This window comes from Octodon degus, unplaced genomic scaffold, assembly GCF_000260255.1.
Source record: "Octodon degus isolate 3935 unplaced genomic scaffold, OctDeg1.0 scaffold00105, whole genome shotgun sequence".
Lineage (NCBI taxonomy): Eukaryota > Metazoa > Chordata > Mammalia > Rodentia > Octodontidae > Octodon > Octodon degus.
In genome coordinates, this window is record NW_004524681.1 from 756056 (window position 1) to 770292 (window position 14237).

The 14237-nt window shown below is 54.0% G+C and overlaps 3 protein-coding genes across 5 annotated transcripts in view; 2 read left to right on the plus strand and 1 right to left on the minus strand.

Annotated features, from left to right (window-relative positions):
- The window catches only part of Pigb (phosphatidylinositol glycan anchor biosynthesis class B), an 18430-nt gene extending 18314 nt beyond the window's left edge, over positions 1-116 (minus strand). The window contains exon 1 of the mRNA XM_023724056.1: positions 31-116. Within this exon, the coding sequence (XP_023579824.1) occupies positions 31-116 (86 nt within the window). The remainder of the gene's footprint in view (positions 1-30) is intronic.
- Positions 117-1219: 1103 nt separating this feature from the next.
- Positions 1220-1833, plus strand: Pigbos1 (PIGB opposite strand 1). The gene has a single exon (XM_023724099.1). It carries the CDS (start codon positions 1520-1522, stop codon positions 1703-1705), a length of 186 nt encoding a protein of 61 aa, XP_023579867.1. The 5' UTR covers positions 1220-1519; the 3' UTR covers positions 1706-1833.
- A 5598-nt stretch (positions 1834-7431) lies between these two features.
- The window catches only part of Rab27a (RAB27A, member RAS oncogene family), a 28319-nt gene continuing 21513 nt past the window's right edge, over positions 7432-14237 (plus strand). For 2 of the 3 annotated variants that reach the window (XM_023724100.1, XM_004639042.2), the window contains exon 1: positions 7432-7690. The gene's annotated coding sequence lies outside the window, so the exon portion shown is untranslated. Of the gene's footprint in view, positions 7691-9292; positions 9387-14237 lie in introns of those variants that run through there. The other variant, XM_023724102.1, reaches the window with a different exon arrangement.

A 14237-nucleotide genomic window follows, 5' to 3' on the forward strand; every position in this document is an offset into this window, starting at 1 on the left:
GGGCGCGGCCCTCGGGCGTCCAGGGCCGACTCTCTCGTTTGCGGCCTCCCCTGCTCCCGGGAGCGGCTGTATGAGCCGCGGAAAGCGAGGCGGCCGGCGCCGCTCTCCGGCTCCATCCTGCGAGGGCGCGCGGCGAAGGGCGGAACTGGGCTGCAGTCCTTCCGCAGCGCCGCCGGCTTAGGTTTGGGCCCCGCGGGCTGCCGTCGCCTTGGTTTGGGCCTCGCGGGCCGCCGTCGGATTAGGTTTGGGCCTCTCGGGGTGCCGTCGCCGGCGGCGCAGGGTCTGTCGGGAGGGGCGGGGCCTCAGCGGGCGCCTGCGCGGTTCTCCGCTGGGTGGCCGCGGCTTTCGTCTTCCGGGCCGCAGGCGGACCGCAGGACGCCAAACTTTCCGGGCGTGTGTAATGTAAATCTGTGTGCATTTGCTAACGCGGTATGCGAGGGAGGGGCCGTAGCCGGAAACCATCCCTAGTCCTCTTAATTTTGACACTGGCTTAGTTTCCCAGACTGGTCCCCAGTTTCAATCCTGCCTCTCTCAGCCTGCCGGAAGCTGAGATTCCTGGCGTGTACCACCGCGCCCCATCGTAGATTTGATAATGGCGGGTGCTTATGTTTGATGCTGGATTTCTTTCCTTTCCTTTCTTGCCAGGGGCTTGCTGTGCCGTTCGGGCTGGTCTCGAACTCACAATGATACTCCTGCCTCAGCCTCCCTAGTGCTGGGATTACAGGCACGCGCCACCACGCCTAGCTTTGATGCCAGATTTCTTTGTTCTTTTTTTTTTGGCGGAACCGGGGATTGAACTCAGGCCCTTGCGCTTGCCAGGGAATAGCTGGTTGTACTGAGCCATCTCCCCGGCCCCGATGCCAGGTTTCTAAATCAAAGGCAACTCGTAAAGCGTCGTGGTCTCCGTGTCATAACGGGTACGGACCCAGCGGTTTCGCCCTGAGCTGCATGTTCACCCCTCGAGTTTCAGCTTTGAGACAGGCCCTTGCTAACCCCCTAAGTCCCTCTGGTTGGGCTCTGACCTGCCGCGGCCTGCAGGAGGGCTGCGGTGACAGGCGTGCGCCGCCACCTGGCCAGTTTTTGCCTCTAAAAATTGATTTTATCGCGCGTGTTGCTGAAAAGTATGAATAATAGAGAGCTAATGAAATGTGGTAATTCTTTGTCTAAGCTTTCTTTAGTGACAGATTTCTCTGAGCCATCACTTACACCTTGCTTAGTGATGTTTTGCGTCCCACCCTTACAGGCAGGAGGTTTTTGAAATCACTGAGAAGCTTCTGTAATAGGAAAGCTGTGGCTTGGCTTACACCATGCCCTGACCTTGTTTCCCGAACTTCATCCCGCTGTGTTTGTGTTCCTGTTTTAGTAAGCAGTTCTCACTTATAAAAATGCTGCTCACCCCAGAGCGAAGAAGGCCACAGCGCGTCCTCTACTAAGTCCCTGCTTTGCCTCCCATCTGTTTTTACACAGCTCTCACGAGACTGGCCAGGTGTGGACAACAGCGTTTCCAGGCCCCCTTTGTATGGTGCTGCTTGCTGGGATGGCGTTTGGGAGACTGAGTCTTCCGCAGCTGCTGCTTGCTGGCGTCGTGGGAATTGCTGGAGGAATATACATCTATCAGCCAATATTTGAACAATATTCCAGAGATCAAAAGGCGTCAAAAAAGAAGGTGGAATTAACAGAAGAATCGGAAGAGAAGAGAAGTTAATGCTGCATGGAGTTGAATTGTAATAACTGCCTGGAGTTCTGTTGGGCTTAACAAGAAGGAACCTCATAAAATTTACATATGCATTTTAAATATAAATCATAGATAATGATTGTAGGTGATTTTTAAAAGTAGCACCACCAGTTTTAATGTGTGCCATGTTTGTCTTTACTGTTCTCTCTTCAGACTAAAGTGAATCATAACAGGTAATGCAGGAGTGGCTGAGCGGACTAGAGAAGCCTGCGGTGGGTGTGCATCTCCCTAGGAAGCACAGTGCAGTGCGAGGTGGGTGGGTGCACTTTGTGAGTCAGTTCAAGACTCCCAAACTGCAATGTCAAGGGTAACCCCCATGTGAGAGCTAAGAACTGCGCTCGGGTGCTTCTGTGTCTCTTGCCCTTACGACAGTGTCTGGCCCGGTCTCTAATATCCGTGGCAGAGTGTGGGTAGTTTGCCATCTGTCAGTGTCTGTGGGCACTGCAGGCACGCGCACATCCCCACCGGCGGTCACCTGGCCCTGTCCTTGGCCCTGGCCGGGAGGCGTGAGTGGGCAGCAGCTGCAGAGAGCCTCCCGCCGGAGTCTGAGGGCCCTTCAGGGTCTGGGTTCCTGGTGCAGCTGGTCCGTTCTGCGGGAAGGCTTTTCACAGACCAGCCGCTGAGCTTGTGCCCGTTGTACTCAAGGCAGGGCCCATGAGAGCACCGAGCCAGCTGCCTTTCTCTCCCTGCGTGGCTACAGGTCACGCTGCTGCTCCTGGTGTGCCTGTGTCACTGTCCCTGTCCATTCCGATCCTGTGCTGGCTCCTGTCAGGTTATGGGAGTCCCTCCTGCAGGGCACCCTTGTCCTGGCAAGGGTGTTGAGCCTCCTCGGGGACGTGCCGCTGAAGAGATCTTCTTCCCTTAGACGGAGTCGACCTCTGGACTCCGAGCCCGTGAAGCGGTTTAGCTTAGGATGCTGACACGGGGCTGGGAGGCCAGCCTTGGCCTATTCACTGACTCTTCATTCTGTGTGTGTGTTGCATGTACAAGTCAGGAGACATGCCCTCCTGGAAAAACCTCTTAATGGAACCCCTACCTGGGGCCTAGAGCACCACGTTGGGACAAGCCAGCGTCACACAGCTTTGGGGGCACCCTGAACACCCCAGAGGCAGCTCGGACTGTGCACGACCTGCAGTGACACTGGACCTCTGCCTGCGACAGTGCTTCTCTCTGAGGTGGACCCTTTTCAGCAGCGTCTTCGGTCAGTTACAAGGAAGCTACCAGATGTCAGCACATGGAAGACATCTGTCACTGCCCCCAATAACGGAGTGTTGTCAGGCCTTTCCTATGGACATGGGCAGGTGGTGCGCCCTGGTGCTTGCTGTGGGCCCTTTCTGCCCTGGAGGGCCAGAGGGCAGGTGTGCAGCTGCAGAGAAAGCCAAGGAAAGGTTTGCTCTCAGGGCCAGTGCAGGAGGTGGCGAGATTCCGCTGGATTTCCTGAGGAGACTAAACGATTAGTCATTCCTCGTTGCTGAGACAAAATACCTGACACTCGGAGGAGGAAAGGTGTAGGTAGCTTACAGTCTGTACAGGTTTTAGTTCATAGTGGGCTGGCTTTGAGGCAGGTTGGCACATGGCAGAGGGCATCACAGGCTCATGGCAGGCAGAAGGCAGCACAGCCTGCTTTCTGTCCTTTATGTTCTGTCCAGGGGAGACCTTCCCATTACACCCAGAACTGTGTCAAACCAGTCAGTGCACTAATTTAGTACCACGCACCCTTAATCCCAGCATTGGACTCTCAAGATCCACTCTATGACAGCATGAGTCCTTACAAGGACCTAGACACAAACCACAGCCTGCCACCTCTGGACGCTCAAGGACTCCTGTACATCCTTTTATGCAACAGGCATTTAATCCATCTCTAAGTGTTTCCAAAGTCAGAAGGTTTTGGGGTTTTTTTCCCCCAGAACCAGGAATTGAACTCAAGCCCTTGTGCCTGCCAGGCAAGCGCTTATTCTACTGAGCTGTCTCCTCGGCCCCAATCAGAACAGTTTTAGCGTTGCTGAAAAGTCCAAGTCAGAGATATTTAAGACAGATGTTTAACTGTGAGTCCCGGTACTAGTGAAAAGAAAGTGAAACCCTTCCAGTATTCAGTGGCACACGCTAGACATTGCCATTCCAGAAGTTACAAAGGGGAATAGAGAGGGTTGGGACCAAAGCAAGTCCAACACCCAGCAGGGCAGGCATTAAGTTCTGTAGTTCCCTGTGCAGCATCCAAAGCAACTGGCATGATGTGAGCACCAGAGGGCTTGGGCAGCTCGGCCCCTGCAGCACTCCTGGCCTTTTGTTGGCTTTGCTTCCTCCTAGGATGGTACACAGTCCTGGCTTCTCCACCCTGGGGGTCCTCTACTGCACCTTTGGCTTCATACAGTTTCATACACTGCCCTCTCAGGGACACTGCCCGGGATATAGGCAGGTGCTACTGTGTGCAGCTGTTTCATGCTATAGTGCTGATTGATACTCCAGTGTACAGATGTCATGTCACGGGGGGACCTCTGTGGCTTCCGCTGTCCAGTCACTGTCAGCAGCATGCTCTGAGCACTTCATGTGAGTGCTTGACTCTCCAGTTCCAGTGGGTCAGCTGTCAGGTGTCTCTTTTTGCAGACTCCAAGCTGTTTTCCCAGACAAGTACTAGTAGACCCAGGGGCAGCAATGTGGAGGGCTCCGCCTTCCCCGTGCCTGGTCAGCACCTGCTCCTTCCCTGCCTCCGCCAACCCCAGCGTCCTCCTCCCCCCTCTCTTAGGGCCAGACTGAGGGGGGAGAGTAGTTTCCCACTATGGGTCTGAGGCACATTTTTCTTTTTATTTAGTACTGTGGATGGAACCCAGGCCACATGCATACTGCAAGTGCTCTGCCCTCAAACTATGTCTCATCTGTTTTTGGTTTTGGATTTAATTTAATTTTTGTTGTTTTGAGACAGGGTCTTGCTGTGTAGCCCAGGAGAGACTACAGCAGTCCTCTTGCCTCAGCCTCCCAGGTGCTGGGATCACAGGCATGCACCACCATGCCTGGTGCTAATTTGCACTTTTTGTTTTTCTGTCCTAAGGGCTAAACCTAGCACCGTTTTTTCAAGCTATGTTTTCGGTTCCATGTTTTTATTTTAAGACAGGGTCTTGCTAAGTTGCTAAACACTTAAGTTGTGTATGCTGCGCTCTAGCTAGCCATGTATCTGCCTCAGCCTCTGGTAACCACACCTAGCTTATGATTCCTTTTTGTGTGTGTGTGTGTTTAGTACAGCGTCTACAGGGTCTCACTATAGAGATCGACTTGTAGTGATTCTTCTGTTTTCAGCTTCCCAGGCACTGGGATTACAGGCGCACACCACTGTGCCCAGTGCCCGGGGGCAGGGCCTGCAGCTGCTGAGCACTGCTAAGCAGTTGCTCTAGTCCGAGGAGCTATTTGGCCAGCCCTGGGATTTAATGGCTACCAATATGGAGGCCTTGGCCTTCTCTGGGGAAACGTCAAGACCTCCATCACTTTTCAGCCTCCCAAGTACTGGGATGAGAGGTGTGTATTGCCAGCTGGCCTTTCAGGCTGTTTTATTTATTTATTTTAATGAATGAATGAATGAATGAATGAATGATTTATTTATTTATTTTGTGTGTGTGTGGCCAGCTCAGCCCACCAGGGGGCAGGGCTGGCTGGCATGTGGTGCTGGGGATTGAACCGCAGTCCCTGTGCTTTTGCTTAGCTTAGCTTGTTCTAAGTAGGTGCTTTAGACCACTGGACCATCTCACCTCAAGCTATTTTAAATGGAATAGTTTTCTTTCGTTCTTTTTTTTTTTTTTTTGCAGAACCAGGGATTGAACTCAGGCCCTTGCGCTTGCCAGGCAAGCACTTACTCTACTGAGCTATCTCCCTGGCCCCCTGGAATAGTTTCCTTAGTGTTCTTTTTCATTTTTCATTGCTGATATGTAGAAACACAAGTACTTTCTGTGTGATCTTATACACTTCCATATCTTTCTTATTAGCTTTAATAGATTATTGGGTTATTAGCGAGAGCCTGTCTCAAAATTTAAAGTGGGGGGCTGGGATGTGGAGACCTCTCCCCAGGTGTCTCCTGGTCCCGGCCCCAAAAAGGCACTGGGTACCTGAGCTCCTTTCAGCCGTGGCCGTCCCAGGTGGCTCCCTGCCTGGCCCCAGGACCTAGGTACTAGTCCAGCTGCCTGCTTGCTAATGGAAACCCTGAGCTCACTCTGCCCTGGCCAGGTAACCTGGGCTTCCTCCTGCTGTGGGCTTCCCCACCTGCCCTGGACTTCCCCACCCTAGAGCCGCATCTTCCGGATTCAGCCTCCTCCTAATCACCTCTGATGTAGCCATGCCCTCTTCCTTGTGGCCATGGCACCAGTGCACCCCACCTGTCCCTTGATGGATCCTGGTGCTGGTGGCCTCTCCAGTCTCCAGGCTGAGAGTCCTCTCCGCTGAGCTCCAAGTTGTGTGTTTTTTGACAGAACGGGGGATTGAACTCAGGCCCTTGCACTTGCCAGAGAAGTGTTTATTCTACTGAGCCATCTCCCCGGCCCCGAGCTCAAAGTTCTAAACCAGTTGTGCCTCACATCTGCAATCCAACCAGGGTCACAGGGCCTGGCTCAGTTTCTTCATCTTCGATATGAGGACTGAGATGAGTACCTGGCCCATTGCAGCTCTGAGGTGCGTACTGAGGGCTGCAGGAGGTGATGGGATGCAGAGGACCTGGCCCTGGCCCGCTCTGGGCCGCACCATGCCCACCCTACCCTACACCTCTGTGGCCTCAGAAGTCTAGATCTGGTGTCCCTGACTGTCTGCTGGAACACTCGGTGACTTTGCTCTTTGTGCTTGTCAGACCAGGGCTTGCTGCGCTGCTTGGGCTGGTCTCCCTCCTGGGCTCAAGCTGCTGCTGTCTCAGCCTGCAAGTGGCTGAGCCGGGGGGCATGCTCCCAGCTGCTCTTCTCCCTGGTGAAGGATCCTGGCTCCCGCCTGCTCACTTTTTGCACTCAGGAAGTCCTAGTGGCAGGAGCCAGTCCCGTCCCCACCCCCTACTTCCTTTATTGCTCAGCAGGAAGCTCTGTCCAATGTTCAGTACAAACCAAAAGGCAAAAAGTGAGAGGTTGGCTGGCCCGGAAACCACCCCCCTCCCAAGATGCACCACCCTCCTGGTGTCTTCTTTTCTAGCTCTCAGCAGGAGCCCAGCAAACTTCCTTTGTTAGGAAGCTCCTGGGCTTTTCTTTGTAGCAGTACGGAGCCAGACTGAGATGCCTGCTCTGCCGGCCCTTGGCTTCTGCCGTGCCCCTCCTTCCTAACTGGGCTGCTCCCTGGGTGACCGTTAAACCTGGCGCCACTGCCTCCAGCTTTGGGCATAGCTCCTGCAAAGCCCTGCATGGACACAGGACCTTGTTGCCATGCAGCCCTGCAGTCCCAACTGGTGACTTCCTGGGGCCATCCCAGGTGGCTTTCTGGAGGACACCTCTGAGATGCTCGGTGCACGGAGTAACTCCAGTTGGAGGGTAACTGGCAGGGCGGGGTCAGTGCAGGTGGCAGTGGTGCTGAGTGCAATGCTGGGGGGGCACATGGCCAAGGGGCTCAGAGCCTTGCCTGCCTGTGGACCCTGCTTCCCCCTTCCTCCCGTTTCTCCTGCGAATCCAGGCTATGAGCAGCTGCCACGTCGTTCCTTCCGCTCCCTGTGAGCCACATTCGGTTTTCCTGTGTGTTCTGTCCCCATCCGTGCGGAGACCCTTGCTGTCCATTGGGAGCCCCCAAAGCTGGCCCCTTAGCAGCCGTGACGCCTGTGGCCACCACCCCAGTCACCCATCCGGAAGGGGCTGCAGAGTCATTGGCACCGGGGCGACAGCCCAGGGTCCCTCTACCTCCACGGGGCGGGGCTGACACACAGGTCCCGCCTGTCCTCTGGGGACGGGAAGTGCTGAGACTGCTGGTGCCTGGAGATCCAAGGCCAGCGGGGCGCAGGAGCAGGACTAGGTGAGGGGACACCCCATGGCACGATGGGGGGCAGTCTGTGGGGGGGCACCCCATGGGAGGGTCCAGGACTTCTCTGGTCTCCATGTGATTGGGCCCCGCTTCTCGCCCCGTCAGCCATCTCCCTGCTGACTCCCTGCCCGGACAGGCTGAGGTAGGCTGGACAGTGACAGGTCCCTGTGCGGCCAGGCCCCAGCTCTGCTGCAGCACCACGCAGCAAGGAGGCCCAAGGCCGATGGACAGGGGTGGAGGCCTGGGCTCTTCCTCCCCTTGTGGCTTTGGTCCCCAACTCCGTGGTCCTCAGGCACCCCACCACATGCTGGGCCCGCTGTCCTGATCACTGTGGCTGTGTGCTAGTTCTGAAGTCGCGTGGGAGTGTCCTCAGCCTCATGCCTTCTCGAGGCCAAAGCCGCCTTTGGCTGTTCTGGGTCCCAGGCTTCCGCGTGAGCGTTAAGGTCAGCACCTCCACTTCAGTTCCTTGGGTTAGAAGAGATGTCAGGGTCTCCTGCAGCTGGGCTGTGGGTTTGTCTTCCTGAAAGCTGCTCTTCCCTTGTCGGCATCTCTTGGTGAATGTCGGGGTCACAGAGACACCCAGGCAGAGCCCCTGTTTCTCTCACCAGTCATCTCCTGCAGCCAGCATGTTGGGCTGGCTTTGGAGTAGAGCTAAGCTTCTCCTCTCCTGGGCTCCAGGCCCTTCCTGGCCCCTCCTGGGCATGGCTGGGGTGCCCAGGTAGAGTCCTCCTGGGCCTGCTCCTCCCACGTATGGCTGTGCCTCCGTGCCCCCTTTCCTTGGTGCCATGCTGGCCGCAGCCAGCCATGCTCACTGTTCCCCTTGCTGTGCCTCTCCCAGGGTGGCTTTTCATACCTCGACCAGCAGCTCAGGCAGTGCCCTCACCCCTCGCTGAGCCGCCTTCCTGCCCCGCCTTGGCCTGGAGCTCACAGCACAGTTCCACAGGACATCAGCTGTCCAGGCAGCCTGTCACGGGGCTGTCAGGAGAGACAGCCTACACCCTGGGAGAGGCACAGCAAGGGAACGGTGAGCATGGCTGGCTGTGGCCAGCATGGCACCAAGGAAAGGGGGCACGGAGGCACAGCCATATGTGGGAGGGCATGTGTGGGCATCTCGCTCCTGTGATGCCCCAGCCCTGGCATCGCCTCTGATACCTGAGAAGTCTGTGTTCGCTCATAGTGGCCACGGGGCTTGGCCTGCCGCTCCCCCCTGCTTTCCCAGAGGAGACACTGTCTGCCAGAGAGGACCAGCACCTTCCGCCTCCTTCTGTCCCTGGGGTGATAGCTTTGCCATGTTTGGAAAGAGAGGTCAAGAAAGAGAAGGACAGGGTTTTGGTCCCTCCCAAGACAGCTGGCAAGGCTGGTAGGGAGCAAGGTGCTTCTATGTTTTGGCCTCTTGTGCTGGGCTTGGGAGATAACGAAGCACCTTGGAAATTTGAGAAAATGGAATTAAAATTTTATGTTTTTTGCAGTACAGGGGTTGAGATTTGTATGGAGCTAGGTCTTTAGCCCTCATCATTTCATTATTACTAATTTTTAAAGACTTGAGACAGGATTTTGCCAAGCTGCCCAGGCTGGGCTCGTGGTTGCCGTTAGGCACACTGGATGAACTTCGGCCGAGTACTTGCACTATCGTGCGTTCATCTCTGTGGCTTCTAACAGACATCGCCGGCTCCTGGGGCTTCGTTAGGTAACTACCTGATGTGCAAACTCTGCTCTGAGGTTGTAACAGCCCAGAAGCAGAACAGGCCTCGTTGTGAGTCCTGTTTAGCGAGATGTCTTAGACAAAAGCTTGTTGTTTGCTAGTCAGTGGCTGACACGCAGTGAATGCATGCGCCGGCCTCGGACAGTGCTTCCTGCCTTGGAGGCTGCCAGCCAGCCAGCAGGACAGGCATCGGCGATGTGGCCCTGCCTGTCTGTGTGAGCAGGGTACACACATCTGTCCCGCGCCCCCTGGCTTCCTGTGCCTGTGTGCACTGCCCCTGCAGGACATGGAGCTCAGGCCTAGCTTCCTCAGCTGACTCCTCAGCAGCTGTGAGCTCCAGACTGGCCTAGGAACAGTGAGCAGGCGAGGGGTGCTGGGCCGACTTCCTGCGAGCAAATGGGGGTGCCAGCACAGTGCCAGCTGTCAGCAGCGCGCAGGAGGGCGCCCACCCTGTCGCCAGGGCCTGGTGACACCCAAGCCTCACATCTGTCAGGCAGGCTTAGGGTCTCACCTAAGAAGATGGGAGCCATTGCTCCTTCCCACCCTACTGCGCACCCAGGTGGCCGCCAGGTGCCAACAGTTCTCCCCCTGCCTTCCTTCTCCTTCCTTCCTCCCCGCTTCCTTCCAGCTCTCCTTTTCTCCCTTCTTCTGTTCCTCCCTCCTTCTCTTGCCCTGTCTTCTCTCCTGCCTTTCCTCAAATCTCCCTGACACGGGACTCCCTAAATTGCTTAAGCTGGCCATGAGCTTGTGACCCTCATGACTTGGCCTCCTAAGCAGCTGGCGTCACAGATGTGCAGTGCCACCTCCACCAATAATGTCCTCATTTTAGGAAATCACTTTGAGTGGGGTTGGGGGGCTTAAAGGAACTGAGGAATTCATGTGCACGCACACTGCCTTCATGCTGGCCACCGTTCTCTGGGCCGTCCAGGTCCTTATGACCATGTTCCTGTCGGTCCTAGAATCTGCGCTGGTCATGTGCACGGGGCCACCTGGCTGTGGTCACCCTTGGGTTGTGCTCCTCCCACTGTGGCACTGCTGTGAGTGTGGCACTGGCTCTTTGCGACCCTGACAGGGTGCCATTGGGCGGGTCCACAGTGTTGCGGTCCTCAGTGCTTGGTTTGCAGTGTTTGAGGCTGCCCTGTGCTGCTTTCATCACAGCCGGCCCAGGGGCAAAGCTCCCCTCTCCACCCCCCTCCAGCCCTGGCTCCAGCCTCTCCCTTCCGGTCCTGTCAGTGGTCAGCGGCCACCATGACACATGCCATGGCAGCTCACCTGGCTCCGATGTGTGTTCCCTGGTGAGTGGAGTCGAGCAGTGTTCTATGTATTGGGTATTGGAGTGTCTTTCTGGGGCTTCTGCTTACATCTCAGTCTACCTTGACCTCACGTGTGGCCTGAGGAATGGTTCCTTCCCTGTGTGTGTGGCCATTGTTTATGGAGGAGTTGCCCTTCCCATTGTGTTCTCAGCTTCTCACTGAAGGTCAGGCGACCACATGTGGTCGTTCCGCGTGGATCTCTAGGTTCTGGCCCGTTCGTCGCAAATATTTCCATGTCGGTGTCATGCTGTTTTGATTGATGTACTTTGGGGTGCACTTTGAGGTCAAGAAGCATGACACCTTGCACTCTGGTCTTTGGGTACAACCATCGCATTTAGGGTTTTCTTCTGTGAAAGATGCTGGGGTTCTGATGGAGAGCACGTTGGCTGCTGTTCTTTTTGAGACAGGCTCTTACCACGTGACCCAGGCAGCCTTGAGCTTGCTTTGTGGCCCAGGCTGGTCTGGAACTTAGAAAGAATGCTGCAGTGACAGGCACCCTCCAGCTCTTGCATGGACTCTGCAGGTTACCTTGAGTAGGATAGATATTTTGACAGTATTAATTCTTCCGGTTCACAAATGTGGGACACCTTTCCATTAGTTTATCTCTAATTTTTTATCACTGTTTTATACTTTTTAATGTATAAGATCTTTTACTTCCTTGATTAAATGTATACCTAAATATTCTTTCTCTCCCCTCTCTGTCTCTATCTCTCTGTGTCTGTCTGTCTGTCTGTCTGTCTGTCTGTCTGTCTGTCTCTCTTCCTACCCTAGACTGCCAAGTACTGGGATTACAGGCATACACTAGATTTTATCTTAGATTTATTTTATTTTTATTTAGATTTTAGATTAGATTTAGATTTTATTTTATTTTTTATGTTTTTGAGACAGGGTCTCACTGCGTAGCCCAGTCTGGCCTCAACCTCCCAGCAATCCTCGTGCCTCCTGAGTGCTGGTTTGCTGGAGTGTGCCAACATGCCTGGCTTGCGTTTATTCTTTTTGATGTTATTGTAAATAGGATTGTATTCTTAATGCACTATCTTTTTCAGATAGTTTAGTGTATAATGCTTTTTGTATGTTGATATTTTTGTCCTGCAATTTCATTGAGTTCATTTATTAGTTATAACTTTTCTGCATTAAGATTTTCTGTATGTAAGGTCATATGACTAGCAGAGGGAGGTAATTTGCTTTTTTTTATTGTGTGCCTTTTGTTCTGTTCTCTGTAATTCTCTGGCTGCAGAGCCACGACTGTCCTGAAGAGAGTGAGTGTGGTCCTCCTGGCTGCCTCCTGTCTTAAGGGGAAGTTTCCAGCTTTTTATCCTGACTGTGATGTTAGCTGCAGGTTTGTCACGTGGGCTTTTCCTGTGCTGAGGCAACGTTTCTCTGTGCTTCACTTGTGGAGTTTTTAAAATTTTATTTACGAGTGGGAGTTGAGCTTTGTCCAAAGCTTTTCCTTGCTGTATTGAGATGACTCTGTGGTTTTAGCTTCCATTTTCTCAGTGTGGTGCATCCTGTTTGTTGGTACATGTGTTGAACCTTCCTTATGTCCCAGGGCAAATTCTTTCTTCCTGTGCTGTTGAGTTGGGTTCTTTAGTACCTTGTTGAGGCTTTTAGCACCTGTGCCCAGTGGGGATGTTGAGCTGGAATTCTCTTTTCTGTGTCCTTGTCTGGTGGAAGGACGATGCTGCTCCTCATAAAATGGGTGGGAGCATTCTGTGGCTGATTCAGTAGAGTTCTTGGAGGGGGCGTAGGGTGTGCCCGCATGTGGGGTGGAGGCCTCCGGGGCTGGGTTTCTCTTCGCCGCCGAGTGGTCTTCGGTTGTCCAGTCAGCCTTCACATCCTGGTCTGTTCGGGTTTCCCGATTCTCGTGGTGCAGTCTTGTTTGTCCGCTTCTTTTCCTGCCCATTCTGCTTCTGTTTGGCATCAAGCCTTGGTTCTCACCTTCAGCCCGGGTTTGTCCTGAAACCCACTCGGAGGCAGCAAGGAGTTGGGCTGAGTTTTCTATTCATGCCGGATGTCCGTGGTTTGGCTGAGTTTAACCCACTTCCATTTAAAGTAAGGGGCACCTTGCCGGTACTCTGTGTCTTGGGCGCTGTGTCTGTGTGGGCCCCGCTGCACACAGGAGCGGCTCCCTGCGTCTGCTCCTCCAGCCTCCAGTCTTCTCCTTCCAGCTCTCTGCGGTCACCAGCCTTTGTTCTTGTCAGTTTCTGCCAAAAGCCTAACATTCTCTCCCTGGGACAGCAGTGAGGTTAGGAGGCCGCAGGGCCGGGTGTGCAGGCTCCCGAGGCCTGGGCGCGTTTTGGACGCCGCAGCAGGGCTGCGCTGGCGGAGGAGCTGCTGCGCTAGTGAATGCGTGGTCTTGCTACCCAAGTGCAGGTCTCAGAGCAGAAGCCTGCGTTGCCAAGCTCTTTGGGGCTGCCAGAGACACGGTCCTGGTTCCTGCGTCCCACACTCCTCTGACCCATGCCGATGTGTGAAGCGCTGAGAGGAGCTTTTCCTCAGCTAGAATAAGCTAACTCTGGTGGTTCTGGGATTAGAAGTTCTCCATTTGCTGGGCGTGGTGGCTTACCCCTGTAACCCTAGCAATGGGGAGGTTGAGGCAGGGGGAGCATCGAGAGTGTGGGCCAGGTTGGGCTGTAGACTAAGACCTTATCTCGAAAACAAAAACCCTTGTGGCACATGCCTATAATCCCATTGCTGGGGAGGCTGAAACAGGAGGATCACTACAAGGCCCTATACAAAGTACATAAAAAAAAAAAAAAAAGAAATCACTGCATTTCCTTGCTGAATTATTCTCCAAAATCTAGAGATTGATGGGAGGTACAAAGAGAAATACGCAAGTATTTCTTGCAAGTTTTTATGATAATACACACTTTTTCCTCTTATTTTAATTTTTGTAGTACTGAGATTGAGCTCAGAGCCTTTGCATGGAGCTACATCCCCAGCTCTTCTTAAATGTTTTATTTTTTATTTTTTTATTTGAGATATGAGCTGGCTAAATAGCTCAGCGGACTAAAGCACTTGCTTAGACAGGCACAGAGACTGGGGTTCGATCCCGGGTGTGCTGTGCTGGCCCCGCTCCGGGGTGTGCTGAGATGGAGACTGAGACTGGGCATGGTGGCATATGCCTATAATCCCAGCGCTTGGGAGGCTGAAAATAGGAGGATTACTATGAGTCTGATTTGTGTGTGAGACCCTCTACTAAAATACATAATTTGAGATATGTTTTTGCTAAGTCTCCCCACCACTGTTTTTGCTAAGTCTTAGAGTTGCCCAGCCTGGGCTCAGACATGGTGGTCCTCCTGCCACAGCCTCCCAGAGTGCTGGGATTACAGGCCTGTGCCACTGCACCTTACTCTGTTCTTCCATTTATAATCCTCGTCTACACATCTGGGCCAGCACCAGATATGAACTAGAAATTCTACTTCTGGCTTTTCAGTTCCTCCAGTCCTTTGGGTGGCTTGAGGTTGTAGGTTGGACAGGATCTCCGGTTCGAGCTACCTGGCTGTGTGGTGTCCTAGGATGC